The 25,308-nt window shown below is 38.7% G+C and overlaps 1 protein-coding gene across 2 annotated transcripts; it reads left to right on the top strand.

Annotated features, from left to right (window-relative positions):
* The first annotated feature begins 2,997 nt into the window (after positions 1-2,997).
* On the top strand, positions 2,998-24,767 carry kcnip1b (Kv channel interacting protein 1 b). Of its 2 annotated transcripts, none has more exons than XM_044223183.1 (8): positions 2,998-3,923; positions 17,686-17,810; positions 18,665-18,734; positions 18,821-18,891; positions 19,013-19,120; positions 19,210-19,314; positions 19,757-19,819; positions 23,206-24,767. In XM_044223183.1, the coding sequence occupies exons 1-8, from the start codon at positions 3,836-3,838 to the stop codon at positions 23,251-23,253; spliced, it is 678 nt and encodes a 225-aa protein (XP_044079118.1). In that variant the 5' UTR covers positions 2,998-3,835; the 3' UTR covers positions 23,254-24,767. The 2 variants fall into 2 exon arrangements, with proteins under 2 accessions (XP_044079118.1, XP_044079119.1); XM_044223184.1 differs by lacking the exon at positions 2,998-3,923 and adding an exon at positions 12,703-13,205.
* Positions 24,768-25,308: the final 541 nt, after the last annotated feature.

Below are 25,308 nucleotides of genomic sequence, written 5' to 3'. Positions count from 1 at the left end.
ATCTTCTAGAATATAATGCATAGTTGTAGATTAAACTACCAACAGTATTAGAGTAGTTGTAATTAGCTCAGCCTGGAACATCTACAGCAGTAAAATGCAACATACACATTTATGCAGCAGTAATATTAATCCTTTCTGGCAAAAAGGCCTGAAGACTAACTTCACCCAGTACCCTGCGCTACCCAGCTGGGTGGGTCGTCCAACTGGGTTTCTCTGTGCTGTCAACTGGGTCACACATGATGTCCACTGGGTAGGTGGTGTCTGGTAACTGGATAGGTGGTGTGCACTTTGGGTGAGGTTTTGAATGAAATGGCTCTCCATAAGTTGATGGTCTCAATTGCTAGTTTCAAGTCTTCTTTAATACAGCAATTATGTTAGAGTAAAACAGACGATAGAGCAGGATATGCTTTAGGGCGTGGCTACATTATCAACCGTCCACACCTCTCAGGTCGACTGGGACAGGTCTGCTTTCTGTCCCCAGAGTCAAAACTAAACATGGAGAAGCAGCTTTTATGCACCACATATCTGGAACAAACGCCAAGAAAACTGAAGACTGAAGACATTTCTGTTTGCTGCTGCCTTTTATTAAATCATTTAATTTCTTACACTGCACTGTAACTTTTACTTTCCTGTTTTATCTTGTTTTTATTTTCTATTTAATTATTTTTAAGTGTTCTTAAATGTTCTTAAATGTCTTTTTATGTTGCCCTATGTTGCTTTTATGTTTTATGTAAAGCACTTTGAATTTCCTTGTTGTTGAAATGTGCTACAAAGAAACTTGCTTTGCCTTGTGATTGACAAGTCACTACCACAGCGACCTTTCAATCAGGATAGAGACGTAGCAATGTGTATCCCTCCCCAGCTCCACCCTCTTGTCCAAATATGGTCACTTCTGGCTCCAAAAAACCAAGATGGCGACGGCCAAAATGCCAAACTTACGTCACAGGTGACATTTTACTGCAGAATGAGTACTTTTAATGCTTAAAGTACACTTTGCTGATAATACTTCAGTACTTTTACTTCAGTAAGATTTTGATAGCAGGACTTTAATGAAGTATTGTTGTATTGGTACTTTTACTTAGGTAAAGGATCTTCATCCACCACTGCTTAGCAGCTAAGAGCAAAACAGACTGATTTGCTGACAATTTCTATGTGCAGCATGCCATAAAAACTGGTGAATAATACAAAATGTATGTGTCTTTTTAGGGTTGGCAGCAATATACTGCACTAACTCCAAGTAGAGCAAGTAAAGTCACAAATAAAAGGTGAAAGTCCATTGTGACAAAGTATAACAAAAGAGAGTCTATAGGTTGATACTACTAGGTTGAAAAACAAAATATATGCTTAAGTTCACTGCTTTGTAATAATTACTGTTTATAATTTAACTGTAATTACTAATATTCTGCACATACTTATTCTCCTTTTGACAGCGTAGCTGGCACAGTGCTGCTATGACTCTGCCACTCCGTGAGTAAAGTGCTCCTCTCCTGGGATCTAAACAAGATTGTGCAAACAACCACCTCAAGTCACGAAATGGTCTTCCTTTTGCTGTTTTTTTGTTTTGTTTTGTTTTTCTGTGAGACATTCAGGATAGAGATAGATACTGTGGGATAAAGACCTCCTAAAATGCAATGGTGACTATGACTGTGAGGAGATAAATAGAATCTATAAGCATTAAATATAGACAAGACAGAGGATGAGGGGGAGAAAAATAGACGCAGGAAGCACTGCGTCATGCTCTCCCCGAGCATTTCCCCAGTCCAGTGGAGTGAGAAACAAAAAGCCCTGTCTCCACAAGCAAACTGCAGGCTTACATAACCTGTCTTAGAGTCATTTTGTGATAGAGTAGACTGTGTGTTTATGGGCGATTGCTTGCATACATGTGAATTTGGCACAGACCTTTTGGTTCTATTTCAGCAATGATAGCCTCTCAGTTCTGGTGGGTGCCTGATCACCATAGCGACAAAAATGTGCATTCAGGATTACAGATGTACTTTCCTGCTATAGCTGTACAGATAATAATGATGATGGTGATTAATATTATTGCTGTGGACAGCCATTCTTCCGGGGTAGCCTCTGTTCCACTATGTATTTTTAGACAGGGATTTCTTTTTTCGATCCATGTTTTTTTATATTTTTAAAATATATCCACATGTAGATGCACAGCAGTTCACTTGGTACATATTGATATGTACGAAGAAAGTGTATACATCATATTGTAAACGCATTCTCTTGTCCCATCCCCAGACTCAGCTCTTTTCTTAAAGCAGAAACTTAATTGGTATGCATTGCTGTATAATAATATTTGTGTACCTTGTTATTTTAACTAAGGATTTCCATTTGTTGACAGAAGAGAGCTAGGTATAACGTACTGTGATCTTGACAGTTTCTGCAGGGAAAGGTTCCTAATCGTTTGCGATATGGCTGTTGGCGCAGCAAAAATGAAACTAATATGAACATAGTAATAGTTCATATAATTTCAAACTAACTTTTAAATGTTAAGTGTTTAAACACTTAAATAGATTATAGAAGAGGTTTGGGGTGTAGTTTTCTTCACTTATGTGACTTTTGGGTGGAGAAAGTACAGTAAAGCCATAAATGTCTAATTCATAAGGCAGACATAAAGATGTACTGATTTAATACAGGAGACTGTGTTAGTGATGTTTCACTTTAAGCTGTAATATGACCTCTTGTAAAAAGAAATACAACAGCACTGACGATGTGTCCAAGTATATTGTAAGATGAGCGCAAGAATATGATAATATTGTGCAATTTCAAGTAAAATTCTGTGAATGATTGTCATGCAATTTTATTTGTTATCACAATGGGAGAAGAAGTTGTAATATAAATATAAATATAAACTTTTACTGGATCATGGATCATGCAACTGTGTAGGCTCTAAAAAAGACTGAGAGTGAGGAAGCACAAATGCAAGACAGTAGGAGGGAGCATAGAGGAGAGAGGGCGGGTACAGTGGTGGCTGCTGGCGCTCTCTGCAGTACAGATATGCTGAGAGCACCAGAGCAGAGCTCCTCCACAGACCACAGCCGCAGGGCTCCCACTGCAGTCCCGAGGAAAACCTCACACAGAAATATATACTGGAGGAGAAACTGCTACCTCACAAGACAGAAGAAAAAAGAAAAAAGTGATCAGACAAATATAGATTGGAGGTGAGAAGAACTGGACGAGGTTCTTGGCTTTTTCTTGGGCGAACAGAACTTCCAGAGCACACGGCTCTTCACGTTTTACTTTTGGAGTCCATTTAATAATTTATCTTCTGCCTCATTTTGGTTTGTGGAACACAACTTTGCTTTTTTAAAAGTTTGACGTACAGGTCTGGATTTTTAATTTCCAGTCAACATCTCTGCCCATTTGGTCATTTTAGCAATTCTAGCACCGTTTCAATACGTGCCTCTAAACTTCACCACAGTGTGTGTGTGTTTGTTCCTTTGAGTGTGTGAGCATCGGTTTCTGACTGAGTGAGTGAAATGTACCTGAGTGAATAGTGGTTGAGTCAACAGGTACTCTGGTGTAATCGTTTTGTTTTTAAGCTACGTTACAAGCTTTATTTTGCAGGTGAATTATTATTTATCCCAGTTCTTAATTTTTTCTCCACAAGGATCCCCTTAAAGGACCTTAATATGTCACATCACAAAAACTACTGAGGCATATTCTTCTTTGCAATACGGATCGCTCTCCACATTATAGCAACATCCCCTGAAAGGACACTGTGGAGACACTTGCAAGCTAAAACCTTTTTTTTTTAGATATACTGGAGGAAACTGTTTTTCTCTGGTGAAGCCTCGGCCCCACTGATCCCTGCCACTACCTCAGGATGGCTGGCTGTACCAGCCGCTGCAGGCAGGGGTTGCTCAAATTAATCCAGTCCCTGCAGAGATTGGTCTCAGGAACTCTCACAAAAGGTACTGTGGCTTTTTACTCTAATGCAGATTCACTGTACATTGTTCACTTAAATGCACATTTACACAGTTCATAACTTTTGTTCATGTGTACTTGATTAGATACTATGTGGTTTTGTGAGAGGGCTATTAAAGGGATATCAGAGTGTCTTGAAACCCAAAAACTGTTGATATCTGGGATAGTGTGATCCAGTCGTGTTTTCAGAAAATAGTGTGTAAAAAACACAATGTTAGTGTCAATAGCCACTGATATCCCACAACTTCAATTCTTTGAAATACCTTCGCTTTAAGACTCACAACTTTTGTCAATGGAATTATAGCTTTCTTTTCCAAATATATACCATTTGCATGCCACTATTAAGTTCTGATATATTGTGATATACATATGGTCCAGGTCAAGATTCAATTCCCAAAGTGTAGTCTATTCATCAACAGCCTTATGTCCTGTCACAGTGTCCTTGAGCAAGACACTGAGCCCTCGCTGTAACATGGTTTGATGTGGAAATGCAATACAATTCTATACAATATTTGCATAACTGAGTTTGAACTGCTAATGTCTCTGAGGACAAACATTTGGTGAGTTTTAGACAATGGAATAGTATGATATACTGCAACTGGTGCTGTGCTGATGGCAGCTATATTGAGCCATCAGATCAGATGAGCCAGATAAGAACAGAGGATTTGTGGGGTGACAAACTATTTCTGTTACACAGAATTATGTTTATTATTTCTGACTTTTCACAATTTTTTGCTTTTTTTCTTGTAAAATACTGAATACATTTTATTCTAAAACAATTAAATGAAACAATCTGAGAAGGAAAATTCACTCTTTGGTTGAACTGCTCACATTTCCACAATGCCAAGGCCATGGTGTGATGGACAGGTACATCAGTGGTTGTAGTATGGTTTATTTTGTTAATAATGCGCATGTTTGCAGTAAACTGCCAACAAGGGTGTTAAAAAGGAAGGGTTTGCTGGGTTTGCCTATGGGGTAGCTTTTACTTGCGATGGATTAGGACTTCCTGTATGATCCTGAAGATAGCTGAATGATGAGGTCGTGTATGCGCCATCGGTACACACCCCTTACGCAACAGAAGCAATGCACTCTCAACCTCTTGTCGTGTTCATCATCTTCGTGCTAAAAGCCCTGGCTCTCTTTCTCCTCAGGACCTCCATCACCCTTTAGTTAAAAGTTACTTTTCACCTTCACAGCAAAAAACAAGTGCTGAGTCACCAAGTCAGAGTACAGCTGGAAGTCAAGTCACGACTGATAAAACACACTGATCTGCTGTCACTTCAGAAAAACCTCTGGTCTCATATATATTTAAAGTTAAACCTGCTCACTATTCTTTCCAGCATTTGTCTCCTCCAATAAACATGTAGTCACCAGCTGCTTATTTTCCAACCAGAAACATTTACTATCTAGCTCTAAATCATGTGCAAGCATATTCACTGCAATGAAGCGAACCTGACAGAGCAAACACACAAAAAGAGCAACAATCCCATCACGCTGTGATGACTACAAATTAATAAATTCACAAATTGACCTTTATATGTGTTTGGGATATTTACTATTACAAACTATTTGTAAGAATACAGCTTAATAGCTGGTACCTTGTAAAATGATGATGATTCTATTCAGGCATTTTCTACAGTTTCTGTCAAAAGTATTAAAATGCAATTGACAGGAGCAACAATATTACTGCTTCCCATATAAAGCAGAAATCCATCCAATTTTGATCTGTACTGTTTTATCTTCATACTGTTCAAGTGACCAAATTCTCACAGACCTGCACAGAGTGAAACTATGTGTTCTAAACTGGTGGCTTTGTCAGCTACTGTGCTATTCTTGAAATAATACAGCCTACTTATGGCTGCATGGGTTGACAATCTAGGTCATGCGATGCAGCCACATATCTGTAGTGAGACTTTGGACTATCCATCCTTTTATATAACAAAGAAATAGGTGAACAATTCCAAACCTACATTTAGTTGCTTGGACTAAATACCAAAGTAGAGTAATAATGTGGGGAAAAAGCCTGATGTTCAGACATTGTCCTGTGTGAGGAGGCAGCACTTATACACCTACTGTATATTTTTCATTAAAGAGTGGCTCTTTGGCTTAGTTTGGGCAGCATGAGAGCGAGAGACTTGAAAGTGGCTGCTTCATGCCAAAAGCAATAGTAAATCTAGAGCACAAGTTAAGTAATCTGTGCACACAAACTATTAAATTGAGAGCATGAATTATTAAATCGAGTGTACGGATTAGTTGTTTTTCTCCAAGACACCTCCCGAGCTCCCTACTGTCATTATTTGTAGATGCCAGTTATCTTACCCTCTGCACTGACCTTTTGTTACTTATGGTTGAGATGCTTGTGCATTGGGCAGCACAGAGGCCGGGTCTTCATTTAATTCCATAATTGAGTGTCGCTGAATTTATTAAGTGCCTCTAGTCAAAATACAAAATTATAAATTGTCTAAAATTGGGCCCAATGATTCTATCATTTCAAGCGACAGTGGGAATTGTTTAAGTTTTGAATTTATGGTTATTGCCTGCTAATGAAGGGAAAATAGCTACATAGCTTTCTAATTTAGCAAAACAACACTTGGTGCAATGAATGTGTGTTTTTAAGTGGGAATTATGCAATATCACATCCTCATTGTGATATCTCAGGATAAATGTGCCAAAGCTTTTATATACACATTTAAAAGGGGTGGACACACTAACAGTAACACTTGTCTAACACAATGCAATTTAGTACAAAAACACTAAGAACTAAGAACTTGAGTTGAATCAACATGTTTCTGATACAGACTCAATAAAATCTGAACATTAACACAGATACTTCAGTATTTTTTGTAAGGATATTGTATTAGATTGCATAACATATTGTGCATATGTTCCCATTATTGTGTCCATAAATGTAAAAAAAAAAAAACCTAAATAAAAGATATCCATGGTATGGTCATTTTTTTCTCCATGTAAATTTGAGGAAGGTTCATACAGTATAGATACACTGATACACATACACAATTTGTATTGTATTGTATTTCTCAACCAAACGTAATTCCTAATCCAGACCAGTCTTTTATGAATGTCTTAAATTTGATGGTTGTCCACTGTTGTCCATGTATTAAAATATCTGTCAATCAATGTGCATAATACCAGTTTGAAAGTTTGTGTTTTCATTTTTAACAACAGGGTTAGCTTTTGTTTACATTTGGATCACAGATCGTACCTTTAATCTGTCCAAAATATACGTTTTAGGTATATTCACAACCAAAAAGGGACTGAGAGCTCCATTTACTGGGTAATGTTTGCAAAACCATCATGTCTTTCATTTAATTTTAGTGGTCATGAAAGCAACATGGAAAACATACATATTCTTTGGGCATGATGACATATAAGATATATTCAAACAACAGAATGGAAAGAGTTGATCTTGATATATAGCACGTGAGCCAATAGTCTATTTTTTCATTGTGGTTGTAGTTGCGTTCTAGACTGAAATTTTTCTCTGCACAATTCACTCATAATCATGTCATCAGCTCTGCTCTGCAGATTGTGCAGAGGAACTGCATGCTATCATATGCATGGAAGATGACATGAAAATATGCACACACATGCGTATTCAGCTTCACACATGCAAGCACATCAGGTAGACTGAAAAATGCAAGTCCCTCATCTCCAACACACACGTATCTCCAGTAGTTTAGTTTGGTATGCATATTTGCCTGCACACACTTATACAGATTGTGACATGAACCATAAAACTCTGCCTGTTGACCTTTATATGTTCTCCGTACAAATGCAGCACCATGCATATTCATTTTCAGACCTTTAAACACTGCAAGCTGTAGTGTCAGAGTTGGGGAAACAGGGGTGGTGAGATGCCTTGGGCACTGACTTGCACTTGCTGTTAGTCTTTGATCCCTTGTGGTTAATGTATTTTATGGTCCTGAAGTGTTTATTTATACTTTATACACTTGTTTCACATAGTTCTGCTTTTAAAACTGTTTTGTTGTAATTTGTAAGGCCACAAAAAAATTTAAACTTAATGAGAAATTTGATACTGTAGCTGTTGACATATCTGAGACAAGCTTGCTTTTTTTCCTAAAAAAGCAACTGCTGCTTGATTTCATCCTTATGACTGCCGAACAACACTATCAAGTCAGTGTCCATGCATGCAAAGTTCCTAGTTTCATTTGGGGATGTGACTGATAGTGTGTCTGATTTATAAGTGTACTGGTGTATTTGAAAGTATGAATAGGAGAAAAGAGACGCAACTTGGGAAACGGATTAGAAATCTCTTTTATTGTGCAAACAAACAGAACATTTTTTCATTCAGGTGGTTAGAAGGAATCGAGGAGGCACAAACTGGGGATGACCAGGTAATGCGTAATTTGGACTGTTGTACTGTAATATCTCTACTCAGAATCACCTGAGCACCAGCTAGGCTTTACTGTACTGTACTGTTGTGTTTATTGTGTAATGTAAACAGTTATCAGCTTGTGCAATGTAAGGCTAATACTCATAATGGACATTAGCTAACTATTCAGTTAGCATTGGCAGCTAAATGAGCCACTAAGTAACTATCAACACTTTTACCCCTAACCCAAGTATTAACATTTCCATATGTGATAGTCTGACAAAAATAAGCTATGTATTAACATTAAACAAAAACTGATAACTAAATATTAAAACGGAAATGCTTAGAGTTAACTGATACTGGCTTGAATTTTAATGTAATAAATTAATGTAATTAAATTAATAAAGTAAATAAAATGACCCTGAAAATGTTCTCCCCTCGACATCATCTTGTGTTAAAGCAGGACTGTGTAACTTTTGAGAGAACAAATAACACATTCTTTCACTTACAAATATAAAGTTCAATTCATAAGAAACAAAATGCACTCTGACCAGTAGCTTATGGTGGCTAATCTTAGTAAACATTGCTGTATAACGGAATGTATGGAGTCAGTTCACTGACGTTATCACTCTACTCCACTTGTGCTACTGTTACAAATTGCTTTAGTTAAATGCTAAAAAGTAGTTTAGCATTTAGCATTATCACATAAATGTCATTTGTAGCCACAGTAACCACTGTTCAGCAAAAGTTACATAGTCTCGCTTTGAAGAATCCTGTTGAGACCAAAATGGTGAGTATTTTGATGTGTTTGCCTAAACTGTAATTTACACGTTCTTGTGTTTACACCATTTTCAGTATAGACTCAGGTCCTGTTGGAAACAGTAGGAGTGTGAAGACAGAAACCCACTCATGCTGCCCCATGCTGCACCTGTCCCTCGCTATTACAAGTCACATGTGTCCTCTAAGTGCATAACCTTGCAGCAAGAGTCGCATCATCCCCCACTGCGGAGACAGATTCAGATCTATGTCCCGTGTACTTTTACCTAACCTCTACTGTGACCAAAACATAGAGCAGAATTACCCAGCATTACCCTGCATTTGTGAACTGTTCTCCCCAAAAACTCTCTCTTCCTTCTCCTCTCATTTTTTCCCCCCATTCTGTGGCTGTGAAGGCAGTGGATTGGAGCTGACAGTGTGTGTCTCTGCTTTTAATTTTTTACATCACCTCACTACACACTTTTATGTAACCGCCTTCTTCTAGATTTATTTTTATCTCTTGCTTCCTCTGTGTGTTTCATTCTCCACATTAAATCTCTCCAGCCTCATTGTTTTACTATCTGATATTTACATTCAGAATGCCCTTTTGATAGACAAGTATTTGGTGCAGTGAACAGTATGGTGGTGGTTGGGTGATGTGTAGTATTGAAGTAGGGTACTATAGGTTCTGCCTACATGTTCATTGTTGTACTCTGTTCATTTCTGCTCATGTTATATTTAGTCAAGAGCAAAATGAGCTTGCAATAGTCCCAAGCTGCTGATTGTATCAGGAAACATTGTACTCTGCTGCCACCTGTTGTTCACAGAGTAACACCACAACATAACAAAAGAGGAGTGAGCTGGGAGCTCTCTGCTAACAACTTAAAAAAGAAGTTGTGACTGTTCGCCGTCTGAACCAGTTAAGCACACAGATACAGTCACCGTCATAATTTTACAATTTGTGACTGTGCTGACTTATATCAATCACACTCTTCTCTTTAGACACAGTTGAAAAGGTGTTCTTCAGCTGTTTTGTGTGGACAGTTACTTGAACGTGACTTTTGTGCTCTAAATATAATCCATCTCATCGAAAAGAGCCAGTGGTATATTTTTCCAAAGAATATTTGTCTTGTTTTGAGGGCACGGCTCTGTACAGTATGAGCGGCACATGATTGTGTGAGTGAGTACAGTGTGGAAGATAACAGGGCTTTTACTCCCCGCTCCCCACTTTTGTAACTTCTCATTCATTCAACATACTTGAATATACATTTTTAATACAAGACAAAGACAAAAGAAAAGATGTATATTCTATTTTGTTATTATTCAATTCCTCTTCTTGAAATACATTTTATATAATCAGTATTTTTAAAAACCTTGTACCAATATAGGTAGAAAAGTAATATTTGTTACAACCTACATTTCAAATAACCAAAATATGGGGGGTTAAATGGCTCTTCTTGTCTGACCAGTTAAAAAATTCAGTCAAACAGACCTGAGGCTCAGGCTGCGGCTTAAAGCACAACTAGTTCTGATCTGGAGTATGCAGGTGATAGAGGAATGTCAAGGTGAAGGAGAGAGCAGCAGAGATGAAATAATTCACTGATGGGAGCTCTTGCATAAGACTAGAGAACCAGTGGGGGAATGCAGTGGGAGATTGAAAGAGTGGAGGAAATTCAGAAATAAAAGTACATGTTATTTGCAAAAGAAAGTCATGCAGTCATGCATCTATTGATTATTATGGATGTGAATTGGAATAATGATATACAAAAGATAAAGTGAGTAGCACTTCATTAATCTTGATAAAATTTTCATTGATATTTCACCTTTTCAACAGGGCCTCAACACAGTCGTGACTGGTGAGTCCTGCCTGTTGGTGGTGGTGAGCTGACTTGTGGAGATCATGAACTGGTTAAAACATAATGAGAGATTATAAAGTCAGTGTCCTTGGTGCTTGTCACTGTGCAGGGTGATACGGTGCAGAAAGGCAGTTCCAGATGGCAAACATCTGTCATGGGGATTACAACTGGTTACTTATAGTAATCTGAATACTTAATTCTCCATCTGCAAATGTTTGTATGTGTGTTGATGTGTCAGTGCGTTTATTTCTATTTATAATGGAAGCTGTGGCAGGGAAAGATTGTTTAAACATCTGTGATATCACTTCATTATCAATTTTTATTTATGCGTCCCAGCCTGAGCTTAAGTGACTGTGCTGATTTTTCCGGGAAGTAAAACTAATGAATATTTGATAGACAAATGCAGGGAAATCACTGCATGAGATGCACGAGTGTTAAATGATTTGTATAGGTGAAAAGGTCACTTCTTTATTTTATGTGTGACAATATTTAAATGGTAGAAAATTTGGATGCAAAAGGGAACAGGACAGTAAGCAAAAGGTAGGACACTTTGCGTGAGAGATTTAAAATAATTATACATGACTTTATGTTTAATTAATCAATGCATTAAAGTTTTTACCTCAGCTCCACCAGGGCAATCACAGGACTGCACACACAAACACACACAACTTAGTGACCTGCATACTTTGTTCTGCGCAGTCCTCTGCTATTCAAACAGTGTAGACAAAGACATAGCAGGGATAAGTTTTCAAGGCTTGCACAACAATAACAGAATAAATATTCTATTTATGAAAGACTACAGAGTTTAACATCTGTATTTTGCCAGTCAATGCCACCGCACTCCTTTCACATGGATTTTGCTCTTTTTACAGCTCTAACAGAGAAAGTGGAACGTAACTTTCAAGAAACAAGAAAGCTGAAACGGCGTTGAAAAAATGGCAGTCCATGAATTTTTTAAACCAAGAGAGGTTTAAAAAATTCCCCCCACACACACACACACACACACACACACAAAGAAAGAGTGAGGCAGAGAGAGCATTTACATTTCTGGTCTGCAGCCAGTGGAATATTTAAAAAGACATTCACATTTTCTGAGCTTCACTCCATGCAGCACATGGATCTCTCATAGACCAAAGCAGTTGCTTTTTAAATGCCTCACCTTAGATCAATTTATTGAGAATTTTGATCTTCAGCTGAGTCCTGCAGAGAATCACTGCCCCTTTGTGTCAGATAACATATCAAATCCTAAAACAGAGTGTAGTGATACTGTATTTTTACTCATTAGTTTAAGTGGTAGTTTAAGTAGAAAAGGCATTTATAATATAATAAACGTTTACTTCTGCTTCCAACAATCCTGGTTGATTTTTTAGGCTCAGCACTTGTAGGGAAATAAACATTACTCACTCCCACTGCTTTCCTTCCCCCAATGCACACAGTCATTTTCTTGTTCAATTGAAGTTGCTCCGTGAAAATACAATGACACCGTTAAACACACATGTTTGCACCACAGTAAAAAAAAAACACTCACTCTCTGTTGCCCTCCACATTAGAATGAGAGAGAGAGAGGAAAAGGTCTAGCTGCGTTGCTGTGGTGAATTAACACACACACACACACACACAGACCAGTGGGCAGCCTTCACAGCTAACATATATCTACAGGCTCATTATGATACAAACCATGTCTCAGGGAGCAGAGCACTAATTTGAAGTGGTATTGGACTGAAGTCATCATTAACCGTCGTTGAGATGGTTGTGTGTGTGTCTCTGTGTGTGTCTGTGTGTGTGTGTATATATGTGTTAGGGCAGTAAAGAGAGAAACAAGTAATGACGATCCGTGAGCTTTAAATACATGTCCTTCACCTGCTACCATTCACTTGTCAGTTGTGTTATTCCTGAGTACAGCATCGGTTACCAGCACTCCACAATAACATGAGGGCATGAGGAGGCAGGGAGCTAGAAAGAGGGGGAAAGGATGACAAATGAGTAGAATGAGGCACAGAACGGAGGGAGTGGCGCAGGAGTGTGCAGCTTGTGTGTGTGATTGGAGAAAGAGATCAGAAAGCCAAGAGAATCAGCTCAAAGAAGAGATCTGAAACCAGTGAGAAGAGTCAACAGGGGCAAAGCCCCTTTAAGATACAGAGCTGTGGAGGCTGATAAAGACAGAACAACAGGCTACAAAATCGTGAAATAAATAGAGGACTATTACTCTGGGTTGTTTGACCAGGCTGGTTTCCACGGTGACAACATGGGTGCAGTGGTGGGCACTTTGACCATGCAAACCAAGCAGAGGAGACCATCCAGAGGTATGTAAACATTAGTCAGAAAAAGATGGTGAGAAGACAAAAGAGCAACAGAAAGCTAGACTAAACTGAGAGGGAGAGCAGAGAGAAATAACCTTAACACACACACACACACAGAAAGAAAAGATTCAGATAATAAGTTGGACCAGTTGTAATTGTGTTTGTTATTTTCTATGCATTGTACACATGCACATTTAACATAAGCAATAACATTTATATGTTTGCCATATGTCTGTGGAGTGACTCTACATTTTTGAACAAGGAAATCAGTCAGAAAACAGCAAAAATAGCCAAATGGCATATACATGCTAAGTACATTAACCAGTAGCATTGATGCAATTTTTATATACAAGAATATGGAAAAACAGAAAATAAGAATAGTTATTTTTTTAAATTGTGAGGGATCAAGTGAGAAGAGGTGTGAAGCATAACTCATGATGGAGAGATTACAGTATGCCATGAAGTAGGATGTCCTTGAAAATAACTAGAGAGCAAAATCACTGCCCCTGACTCTATGATTATGTGTGTGTGTTGTGCATGGGTGGTTGCCCGTTGAATGTGTGAGTGAGTGAGTGAGTGAGTGAGTGAGTGAGTGAGTGAGTGAGTGAGTGAGTGAGTGAGTGAGTGAGTGAGTGAGTGAAAGAGAAAGGGGGAGCGAATGAGGGTTCAGGCGAGAGCATGTGAATTAAAACGCAGCTCACATATCATACCTCTCCCTGGCCTTATGCTTGAGATCCTCGTTGTCATGGAGACTGGGTTGAAGGGGCACAAGAAGAGAGTGTGTACAATACAATACTCAGCTAGGATGAATGATGAATTTATAGCAACATGAAATAGAGACAAAACAGACGAACCAGCAAACAAAGCAATTACTCTTTGACGTTAGATGTAACACGCCACAAGACACCGGCAGTGCTTGGTGTTTGTTTTTGCACAGACGGGATAGAATCATTTGTCCTTGTTTTGATAAAAAGCCTTTCGAAAGCCTTTGAACAAAATAGAAAAATAATGTACTGAGGTCATCCTGTTTTTTTTTAGCTCCATTAAAGTTTGTCTTGTGTTATCAGCCATGCAGAGGTATGTGAGATAAGCTAAGACAAGATAGATGAGACTTTATTGATTCCCAGGAGGGAAAATAAGTATTACAACTGGGCAGAGAGGTAGGTTGAAGCAGTATACAAATAAAAATAAGTCAGAGTTACAAAGCTAAGTGTATACAATACGATGTCGTAGACCACTGAGCATACAGTAAATGTACTGTATATGTGCAAAACCAGCCAAAATCTTTTTTCAAAAACATGCTGGATATTTCTGTCTGGAGTACTTGCTGTTTGTGCCACCTGCCACCAGCACAGCCATTCTATATGTCACCAGCATGGTGGATACATGTGAAGATTTGAAGCAACAGCTGCTGTTGTTCCATGACATGAATGTTAAAAAATATATAGTAAAAGAAAATAGAAACTAATTGCTGTCAGTGTGAAATAACCTTTTTTTTGTCGTTAGAAATACAGGAATAGTTTGACATTTTGGGAAATACACTTGTTGCCTTTCTCGTCGAGAGATAGATGAGAAGATTTATACCACTCTATTGTTTGGACAGTAAATATGATGCTACAGCCAGCAGCCAGTTAGCTTAGCTTAGCACAAAGACCAAAAGCAGGGGGAAACAGCTAGCCTGGCTCTCTTCACAGAAAGAATCTGCCTACCAGCATCTCTAAAACTCACTAATTACAACATGTGCAAGTGACACATTGTGGTTTTATGGTTGGTTATGTGCCGGACGAATTCTTGGCTGGGGGCAGTAGCTTCCTGGAGTTTTGTCGTCACTGTGAGGTTGCAAGGCAACAAGCAGAGACTCCAGGCAATTACTGGATTAAACAAACAAGATATAACCTGTCAACCCTATCAGTCCCTGCGGAACACCGGCGTCCCGCTCACTGTTTAATGTTTAAGTGATGCTAGCAAACGAACCGATTGGTCTATCACACTGTCAATCAATAGCCAATAGCCCTGGTCCTTACAAGCAAAATGAGCTATCATGCTTCCTTGTGTGTTATTATGGAAGTCCAATCAACATGTGAGCATCAAAGTTAGGTTGTGTCCTATTCTACGTAAAGAACTCACTGAATAGTTGCTTCTGTTATTTATTGGTTATGATGCTTTTGTAAATATTTCACATTCTAGTGGTTGACCCTTGACCCTTATGAAGTCAGAAAGGTTAGTGACAGGGTTTGACTTGAGCAAAACCGGAGTAAAAGTTACTTAATCTTTATCTTTGTTTTTGTGATCACTAGCTTAGTGTTTGTCGTTCACTAAATCCCTCTTTTTTGGTCTTTTTTTGTTCTTTAAACATATTGTGTAATCCTATTCTGCCATGTGTTGTTCTCTTCCTCTCCCCTTTTTTTTCTTCACACTCTGCCACCTCCTTTCTCCCTCCCCAACTCTCCATGTCTCACCCCTCCTCTAATCAACACCTCTGCCTGTTTCCTTTTCTCACCCTCATTTCATTTCATCTGTTTCTGATCACACTATTTGGAAAGCAAATGCTCCCCGGCAGAAAGAATACATGTATACAAGCACAGCAAAACAACACCTCATGTGATGAGGTACTTTTATTCACTGGGAAAATAAATGTACAAATTGTGTTTGACACCTTTTTTTTAATCAGTTGATCCAATATACCCACCACTGTTCACATTCTGTCCATCCCCATGACAACAAGGATCAGGGAGGAGGAACATGAGCTCAGATTGGAGGAGGAAGATTGAGAGAAAGCAATACATAACCACCCACTCTATGTTCAGCTGATAACTGACAGTAAATATTCTAAATATTCCACACTAGTTCAGCATTCAGTAGTAGCCTAAAAAGGGGGAATCTGTAAAAAGGAACAACAAATCTGTCTCAGAATATGCTAATATCACAATAAATTGGTTATACTAGCTGGTGTAGTATCTCTCTGGATTATTCTTATAGTTTTCCATGCATGTGGAAGATCTCTTTCAAACTTGTATTTTGTTATTTCATATTATTTCTAAATTAGCAAAAAGCTAATAGGGTAGCCTCATAAATACTGTGTGTAACCTACATATTTGTAAGCCTTGAGAACATGTTTCATCTTAGTAAACACACGTAATTGCAAGTGTGCAGCTGCAAGTGGTGTACCGATGGCTTGGATCAAAACTGAAATCTAATAAGTAACAAGCAGAATCCAATTGAAAATGACTCAAAGATTGAAGTAGAAGCAATTATTCTTGTACAAAGACACAAATACAGCTGATTAGAGCTTACTTTCAGAACTTATCTTCGGATGCAGCCTCTGGGAATTGCTAAAAAAAAGTGGATGACCATCAGGATATTTGATATGAAATTCTAATTAAGATTAACTCTAGCAGATGATGCATGATACCAGATACAGTTTCAGTGTTGAGGATTAATCTTGACACCACTGTTGAATGGGCTGAAATGAATGGGTCACCACCTCCATCCAAAAAGCAGGAGTATCATATTCATTTTAATCTCCTTTTCTTAAAGGCTGACTGAGCCAGATGATGCTGACACAGTTACAAAAGCTTGTTTGGACTCACGTGTGTGCCTACATGTGAACATTTGTCAAGTCATTAATGTATCACTTGCTGGTCAGCTTTCATTGTGGAATTTAGCAGGACTGAATGGGGTTTTGATCCTTGTGTTAAAATAATTCATCCAAGGATAATATCAGTTGGTCTGCATAACAGCAAAATATATTGCTTATATCTCAGGGACCAGTTGGGATAAAAAAGTAACCATGCAAGTTACTGAGTCCACCTTGTGTAAATATGCCATCCTGCCACACCAATATAAGGCTGTATGTGTGTGATCCGCCTACTTTAGGTTTCATTTTTCTCCATTCTTTCAAATGTTCTGCCGCTGCCAGTGAATGCAATAAAAGACTTCCAGAGAGCACTTTATGTGGTTGTTTTCTCTTGGATGTTTGCTCATGTTTGAGAACTCATTGGTGTGTGGATTGTGTCCACTGCCGGATGTCGGGATGTTAGTATTGCCCTGTAGCTGGAGACAGTCGTAGTGACAAACACTGGCCCGCAGCAGGACCAGAACTCTTCACATCATTAACCACCATCCATCTCCACAGCACCCGAAACTGAGCACCATGTTGCCATTAATAAAATCCCACAACTCCTAAGGGCAAATCTATTTGTGAAGTACATGCTGTTATTCTCAAATCCAGCTTTTTCTCTCTTTTTACCTCTATGTGATCCTCTTTCTGCCTTATTTTTCTGCTGTCTAATGAAATTTTCAACGTGTTTCCTGCTGATTTAACATTCTCAAGCTTTGCTGAGTTGTCTCTTTCCTGTGTACTACAGTTTTCATATTTCTAAAGAATGGGAAGAGCATATGTTAATTATGCATTGTAAAAGTCTTGACATGATTCTCTGTAATAACTATTCTTTCTATCTCTCTCACTTTCTCTTCCCTGTAGATAAAACAGATGATGAGCTCGAGATGACAACGGTGTGTCACAGGCCAGAGGGTCTTGAGCAACTGGAAGCCCAAACTAACTTCACCAAACAGGAGCTGCAGATCCTCTATCGTGGTTTCAAGAATGTAATCCCACATTTTCTGATTTTATTATTACATTACTTTGGTACAGAGCATGAATTCCAGATACTTCAATTTAAGATTTAGATCACCCCAATTCCTGTTTACCCCTGGTGGTATCTAGCCATGCAGATCATTTCTATTTGAACAAGACTAAGTCTACAGCCATGATAGCGGCTCTGTGAGGCTGTTGTTAGGCACAGCAAACGTTAGCATGCTAACATGCTCACAATAACAATGCTAACATGCTGATGTTTAGCAGTTGTATAGGCTAATATTTACCATGGTCACCATCTTAGTTTAGTGTGTTAGCATGCAGACATTTGCTAGTTAGCACAAAACACAATGACCAGCTGAGACTTATGTAAATGTTATTAGTTTTGCCAGTATTTGGTCTGAACCAAAATATTGGACAAATTAAAACTTTGACCTGCTGGTAGTGCTGGACAAAAAGTCAGTTGTTGAGATATAGCCATAATCTGCTAGCATGGCAGAAATGTTACTTTCCTGAAACTATCTTTAACTGTAGCTGATGTATCCCAAACTAAAGACTTTGCTATGAACAATTACTGGGAACTATTTATTTTCTGCTGAAGGTAAAAAAAAATAGTGTTGACTGTACAAAATGAAGTCTGAGTTGTGTCAGAGTAAAATAATGTTAGAAAACAAATGTTAGCATGCCATTCATGGTGGCTGGCTCACATCTTAAAATATGTTTGTTGCAGAAGATACTCCAAGGACAAATATGATTAGGGTCACATGACTGAGACTGCACGGTTCTGGTGAATTCTTCCAACAAACAGGAAAAAAAAACATTGATGTCATTGAGTAGAGTAACCTTAATTCTTTTTTTCCCACAGGAATGTCCAAGTGGTGTGGTAAATGAGGAGACATTTAAACACATTTACGCACAGTTCTTCCCTCATGGAGGTAAAGTGCAATGTTACTTTTTCATTGCTCTGTGAAGCTTTTTCATAACAGGAGACCTTACACATTCATTTTTGTGTGTGTTGCAGATGCAAGCATGTACGCACATTATCTTTTCAATGCATTTGACACTACAAACAATGGATCCATTAAGTTTAAGGTAAAAACAATCCTCATCCTCCTTTGTAATTGCATTTTATGTCAAATATTGCTCCTTTCTTTATTCCATGTGCTATGATGCTTTCAGAATCTGAGTTTGTCTTCTGTTCCATTGCTGCCAGGACTTTGTAATGGGCTTGTCTATACTGCTGCGAGGAACACTGAGAGAAAAGCTTGAGTGGACGTTTCACCTTTATGACATTAACAGAGATGGCTACATAAACAGAGAGGTGAGACTGCGCTGTCACAATGTATACAGTGGTTTGTGTGCCATCTAAAGTCTATGTCTCACCACAATGTGAATCTTCTCTTCTTTCAGGAAATGACTGATATTGTGAGGGCCATCTATGATATGATGGGCAAATACACCTACCCGGCCCTAAAGGGAGATGTCCCACAGCAGCATGTGGATGCCTTTTTTCAGGTTAATTTCCAATACATAAGATTAACATCAATAAGAATCAAAAGTCAACATTTTTGTTAACAGTGACAGGTGATTTTAAATCCATTGTGTTTACTCTTAATGTCTCTTATCATATCCCAGAAGTTTCCCAGTTAACCTCTCTGGTTTTATAGAGACACTTTACATATGCATTCTGTACTATACATACAGTATACGTACTACACGTTTTTGAATAAGGCTTATAAAGTTTTATATGACTAGAAATCCTAGTCCCTACAGTCCATATAGCAACTATTTTTAACCTTTCTTTATTCTCTAGTTTGTGTTCTATAGTTTCTACAGTTTTTGTATGCTAGGTTCGCTGCAACATGAGCTCACAACACATTTCCACAGCAACATAATTATTCAATATTTGCTTCTATTTGATACTGATTTAAATTATATTACATTGTTTTTTCCATAGAAAATGGATAAAAACAAAGATGGAGTGGTGACTTTAGAGGAGTTTATTATAGCCTGCCAGGAGGTATGTATTGTCGTTGCTGTCTATTTCTATATGTAATAATAAAAGATGTAAAAAAATATATAAAAACATTTAACCATATGTTACCAACTTTCAAAAGAATATATAAAGAAACAGATCATAAAATGCATGAATGTACCTACAGTTACTTAGAGATGTTCCTATACATGTTTGTTATATGTATGTAAAAATACATTTAAAATTTGAGCATGGAAGTTAATTCTTGACCTTTGGGAAACAATATGTAACATTCAATCGAAGCACAGAAGTTCCCTTTCTAACCTCTGGAGCTGTCAACTGCAACAGCCAGCAGCCATACCAACATGTACCCTGTTTCTGCTGAATGACTGAAGCTAGGCAGGTGTGGGCATGGCTAGTACTTGGATGCGAGATGTCCAGGGAAAACTGAGTTGATGGCATCTCTTGATAAGATGTGCAGATGTCAGGGAGTCCAAGTTAAGTGTGTGGTGTGTGGGGCAGGCAGCTTCACTCTTTTCCTCCGGATCTCTGGATGAGGATGTTATAGCTTGTAAATATGGAAACAGTTTGTTTGTGCTTCTCTCTCACGCTTTCTCTCTGGATTAAGATGTTACTACAGGTTGTAAATATGTCAATAGTTCGTTTGATCGTGTAAATATTTAAATTGTTCGTTTGATCTTCTCCCTCCTCCATCCCTTTGTAGAATTTTAATTTTTTTCTCTTTTTTTTACTTTCTTACTTCAAATACACGATGAACCTGTAGTGAGTTTGTGATTATTTGACCAAAGATTTCTTAAATTTAGGTGATTGCTCCCTCACTGCACTGCGCTGTATGCAAATGGTACTTGATGGCGTCATCAACATACAAATGAGCATATGACGTCACCTTGCGACTTTTAGCGACTTTTGAAGCTAGTGCTAGCTACTTTCATTGGAAACAACTTGACGCATTTGTCACTAGATTTCAGACCCTCTTAGCGACTTTATTTCTAAAAAGCGACTATAGACAAATTTAGCAACTTTTGAGAGACAGCTAGTGACATTTCTCCCTCACCTCTTCTACATGATCCATGATCCTCTTGCGCCGTGTGCAGGCAGTCAGTAGGTGTGGCGTGTGGGGTAGGCAGGAGACGCCGTCACGCTGCTCGCTGGGAGTTCAGAGAGAGAGCAGCTGCACCGCGAGCTGCACAGGAGGGAGTCAGACATAGAAATGAGCTGCGCATGCCTGACAGTCGTGCCAGACATTGTGCCAAGCTACCAATCACTGATCACCATTTCTTTCCCGGCCTGCATTGTTCTTTTTCCCTTTGTTTCAAAGTTTTACCACTGCTGTGACTTATTTGTGATTTATTTTATATTTACAAGTAATAAAAAGCTAATCATGCATCCATTCTTCTCCCATTACTGCTTTAACTTTCTCACAACTGTTTCTGCTTTTCCTGGGTCCTTAAACTTTTGCTACCATGTCAAATTCCAAACTATACACAACTATAGGAAGGAATGGGAGTCGACCACATCGGTGTGGCACTCAAAAAGCTGCCTTTGCAGATTCTGTTGCTGCCACACATTTCCGGATGCACCGCACTAAGTGTACGGAAATGATGAATGGCGTGCTGGCACCATGCTTCCTTAAAAAATTAGTGGATGGTGTTGGTGACCAGAAATACAGTCTCCTCCACCGTGATGAATCCACCGACATTAGCGTGTCAAAGTACCTTGGTGTGGTGGTCCGCTACTTTAATGAAGAGAAGGAAACGGTGATCTCCACATTTTTAGATTGAGTTGATTGAGTTGGAGGGTGGGGATACCAGGTCAATAGCCAGAACTATTTTGACTTTCCTTGAGAAATGTTCCCTCAAAAAAGAGAACCTCCTGGGCATTGGCACAGACACTGCATCTGTGATGACAGGGGTGTACAATCTGTCAGTCTGCAACAGTGTCATTAACCCGTTGGCTAAAATTGATTGATGTGCTCAAAAAACCATTGAAGGGCACATCAGCCCCAAGCCATACCTTGGCTACACATGTGAGGCCAAGGCAGCAGAACTGAGCCTCTCCTCTGAAAATGAGAGCAATGTGCAGATGAGATGTGTGAGCTACACCATATCCTTGGCAAATGAGCTGATGGCAGGGCTCCCCACTAACATGGAGATATTGCAGCATATGTCTCTCTTTAATGTGGGGGAGACACTGAGGCACAACAAAAGCTTGGCAGACATGTCCAAAATTACCAGCCTTTTGGGATACTGTCCTTCCACCATTGACAAAGTCATCAAACAGTGGAGGAACATCCACCTGCTTAAGTGGGAAGAAACTGCTAACACAAGGGCATTCTGGAATGAGGTTAAAAACTGCAGGGATGCAGCTGACCTAAACCCATTTGAGGAGTTGGCCACTGCTGCAGTCTCTGTCCTCTCCCTCCCACTCTCAAATGCTGAAGTAGAGAGGCTATTCAGTCAAATGGGTGTGGTGAAAACCAAACTCTGGAGCCGTATGTCACTGCAGACCCTCAGCTCTATTCTATATATCAGATATGGCCTGAAGATGGCTGGGGATTCATGCTATGAGCATAAGCTGCCAAATAAAGTGCTGCAACTCTTTGGAACCTCAGCTGGCTATTCATTTAAACCGTGCCCCTCAAGCTCTGCACCTAAACTCACCATCACACAGGAGGGAAGCAATGAGGATCTTGATGATGATGAGGACGAATTCTATATATAGCCAAATACAGACACCTTCACATTCTTGTAAACAGATACTGATTCATAAATAGTTTTGCATGAATAAATAGATACATAAATAAATACATTGTTTTAGATAATAAATAGTTGACTCTTTATATGACATTCACAGTATAGAATAATATTTTCTGATTCCTCTCTGATATGTACTAATACACACACCTTTACATTCATGTAAACAGATACTGATTCATAAATAGTTTTGCATAAGTAAATAGATAAATACATACATAGTTTAAGATAATAAATAGTTGAATTTCTACAATACATACACAACATAGAACAATATTTTCTCTGATTCTTCTGTGAGAGTAAATAGTTCGTTTGAGCTTCTCTCTCACTCTTACTCCTGTAAATATGTAAATTGTTAGTTTGATCTTGTAAATATTTAAATAGTTTGTTTGATCTTCTCCCTACCTTTGTAGATTTTTTACAAACTTGTTTACTTAGAGTAGGGCATTCCCCGGTGTTCTGACTTATCCAAACATCAACATGTTCTCCAGAGTTTCGAAACACTTGAATCTGATGTGCTGTTTAATGTGTAATGAAAAATGATGTTATATCTGTAAGCTGCTGTCTTCATGCAACTTATGTAGCAGGGCTGACTATACATTACCATATACAGGGGTGCATCATTCTGCCATGATTTCTTGTCTTCTCTCTCCGCAGGACGAAACCATGATGAGATCGATGCAGTTGTTTGAAAACGTGATTTAGGACAAGAGGAGATGATGGCGACAAAGACATGGAAAATGAGAGGGCTTGGTGTGAGTGCGTGTGTGTGGATGCATATGTGCAATACGTCCGGTCTCTCCTCCTCCTCCCATCTTATCCAGCTGTGGTCTGGATGCAGCCCGATTGCCCCACAATGACTTGAATGAAAGGACTGTACTGGAATTTTAGCCTTCCTGCAGAGTTTTAACACACAATACAAAGTGACTGATGTGACAGACTTGGACGTAAAAGACATCGCTCTCAATTCTGTCTTGAAGATTGGCCTGTTAAAGATAAAGATGCTCTTATACATTACAAGGCTGCTCCCAACCAGCAAAGCGCTATTGTTCAACCAGCAGAACTTTTTTTTTTTTGCCCAAATATAAGCGCATGCTTTTGCAAGAGGTTTTGATCAATCTCCAAACATTTGTCACATTTGTTGTTATGGGAATTTGGCCATAAGGATTTCTGTATTTATCTCATGCATCTAGTGGTTGACAGATATGGCATATTTCAAAAGTCATGTGTTGGTTTCACTGTTGCAGTGACCTCTCTACTTTTGTGATGACCTGGCTGTCGCTTGCCTGCTGAGTCTGTCTGCTGCTTATTGTTAAGACTCTGTCTAAAGCTTACAGTAGAACGTCAAACAATTTGGAAACAGTACATTACATTGGTCTTGTGTGGTGTGTGTGTGTGTGTGTGCCTGTCTTTGTCTATGTTGGAACTTAGGTTTTAGTGAAAAGAAAGAAGAAATCAAGTCATTCGTTTTATATTTCCACCTGCTGCTTCGCTTCTTGTGGTCAAATCAGTGTGTTGTCAAAAATGTACAAAAAAAAAAAACCCCAAAACAAGTTTTGTGAAAAATGTGCATACATTTTGGATTTCGTGATGAAGTGCTCGCAAAACCAAGATGTTGAATAATTCATCGAGAGGGGCTTGTAATCATCAAACCAGTATCTTTATTTGCACAGGTGACCAAGGTGCAACTCGGAGAGTAACACAATGACAGTAAAATATTTGTATGGTACAACCTAAGTGATCTTGCTCAAAGGTATGTCATTATACAAGAAACAGTCAGATGGTAGCTGCTGGGCCATTCAAATACCACTGAATGGCAGCTTTGGATTGTTTTGATGACACTGAGGACAGCTGCATCTGTATTAGTGAACATTTGGCACTTTCCTCCTCCATCCAAACCCAATCTGTGATGTCACACTGACATACAGGTAGAGACAGAACAGGGTGACTTCTGTAGTTACCTGCACATGGTTTTCTTTGAGTCAGTGTGTGTTTGAAAGCACCACCATAATAGAAAACTCACTATGATATAGTAGTTTAAAGCACTAAAATATTCATCACTGTTCTTTTTGCTGTCAGTGGAGCAACTCTTTGCTGTATGGTACATGAGTGTGACATCACAGCCTCTGGTTTCTGATATCTGACAGAGTTGTTAAATCTCACAAAAATAGAAAGTTAATTCTAAGCCATAAGAATAAATATGTAAATTATTAAACTAAGTGGTGTTTTCTTTCTTCTTATGTGTGTGTGTGTGTGTGTGTGTGTGGGGGTCTGCGGTTGTGTGCATTTATTCTGTGTATGCTAAGAAAATGTATAATTTAACCATAAATCGAAGAAGAAACCTAAATAAATGAGTGGAGAAACATAATAAATGCAGGTGTTTCCATACAGGACAAAAGGAGTCACTGAATGGTTTGATATGTATGAGCATTATGTGAGTCATAGGCCATGGCCTTCACAGTCCCCAGATTCCAAGCCATTTGGCTCGTGGTGGCCCAATACCTTACTAAGACAGTTCTTTTCTTTAATTCCTCACCCATATGTATAATTCAAGATCAGCTATTCAAACAGAAAATGCTGCAGACATACAGCACAATAACACCCAACATGAATTTAGCCTACAAACAGAGATCCAGATTGGATAAAGCAATTACAGTTAGAAAAAAGCACAGGGATAAAGATCTCACTATAGGTTTACTTAGTTATCTTTAGAAATACAACTCCTTCTGGTTAAAAATTTGATCCCACTAACAAAATATA

Source organism: Siniperca chuatsi, linkage group LG14 (assembly GCF_020085105.1).
Source record: "Siniperca chuatsi isolate FFG_IHB_CAS linkage group LG14, ASM2008510v1, whole genome shotgun sequence".
NCBI classification, from domain to species: Eukaryota; Metazoa; Chordata; class Actinopteri; order Centrarchiformes; family Sinipercidae; genus Siniperca; species Siniperca chuatsi.
The sequence above is the reverse complement of the archived record's forward strand: the minus strand, read 5'-3'. Positions and strand labels throughout refer to the sequence as shown.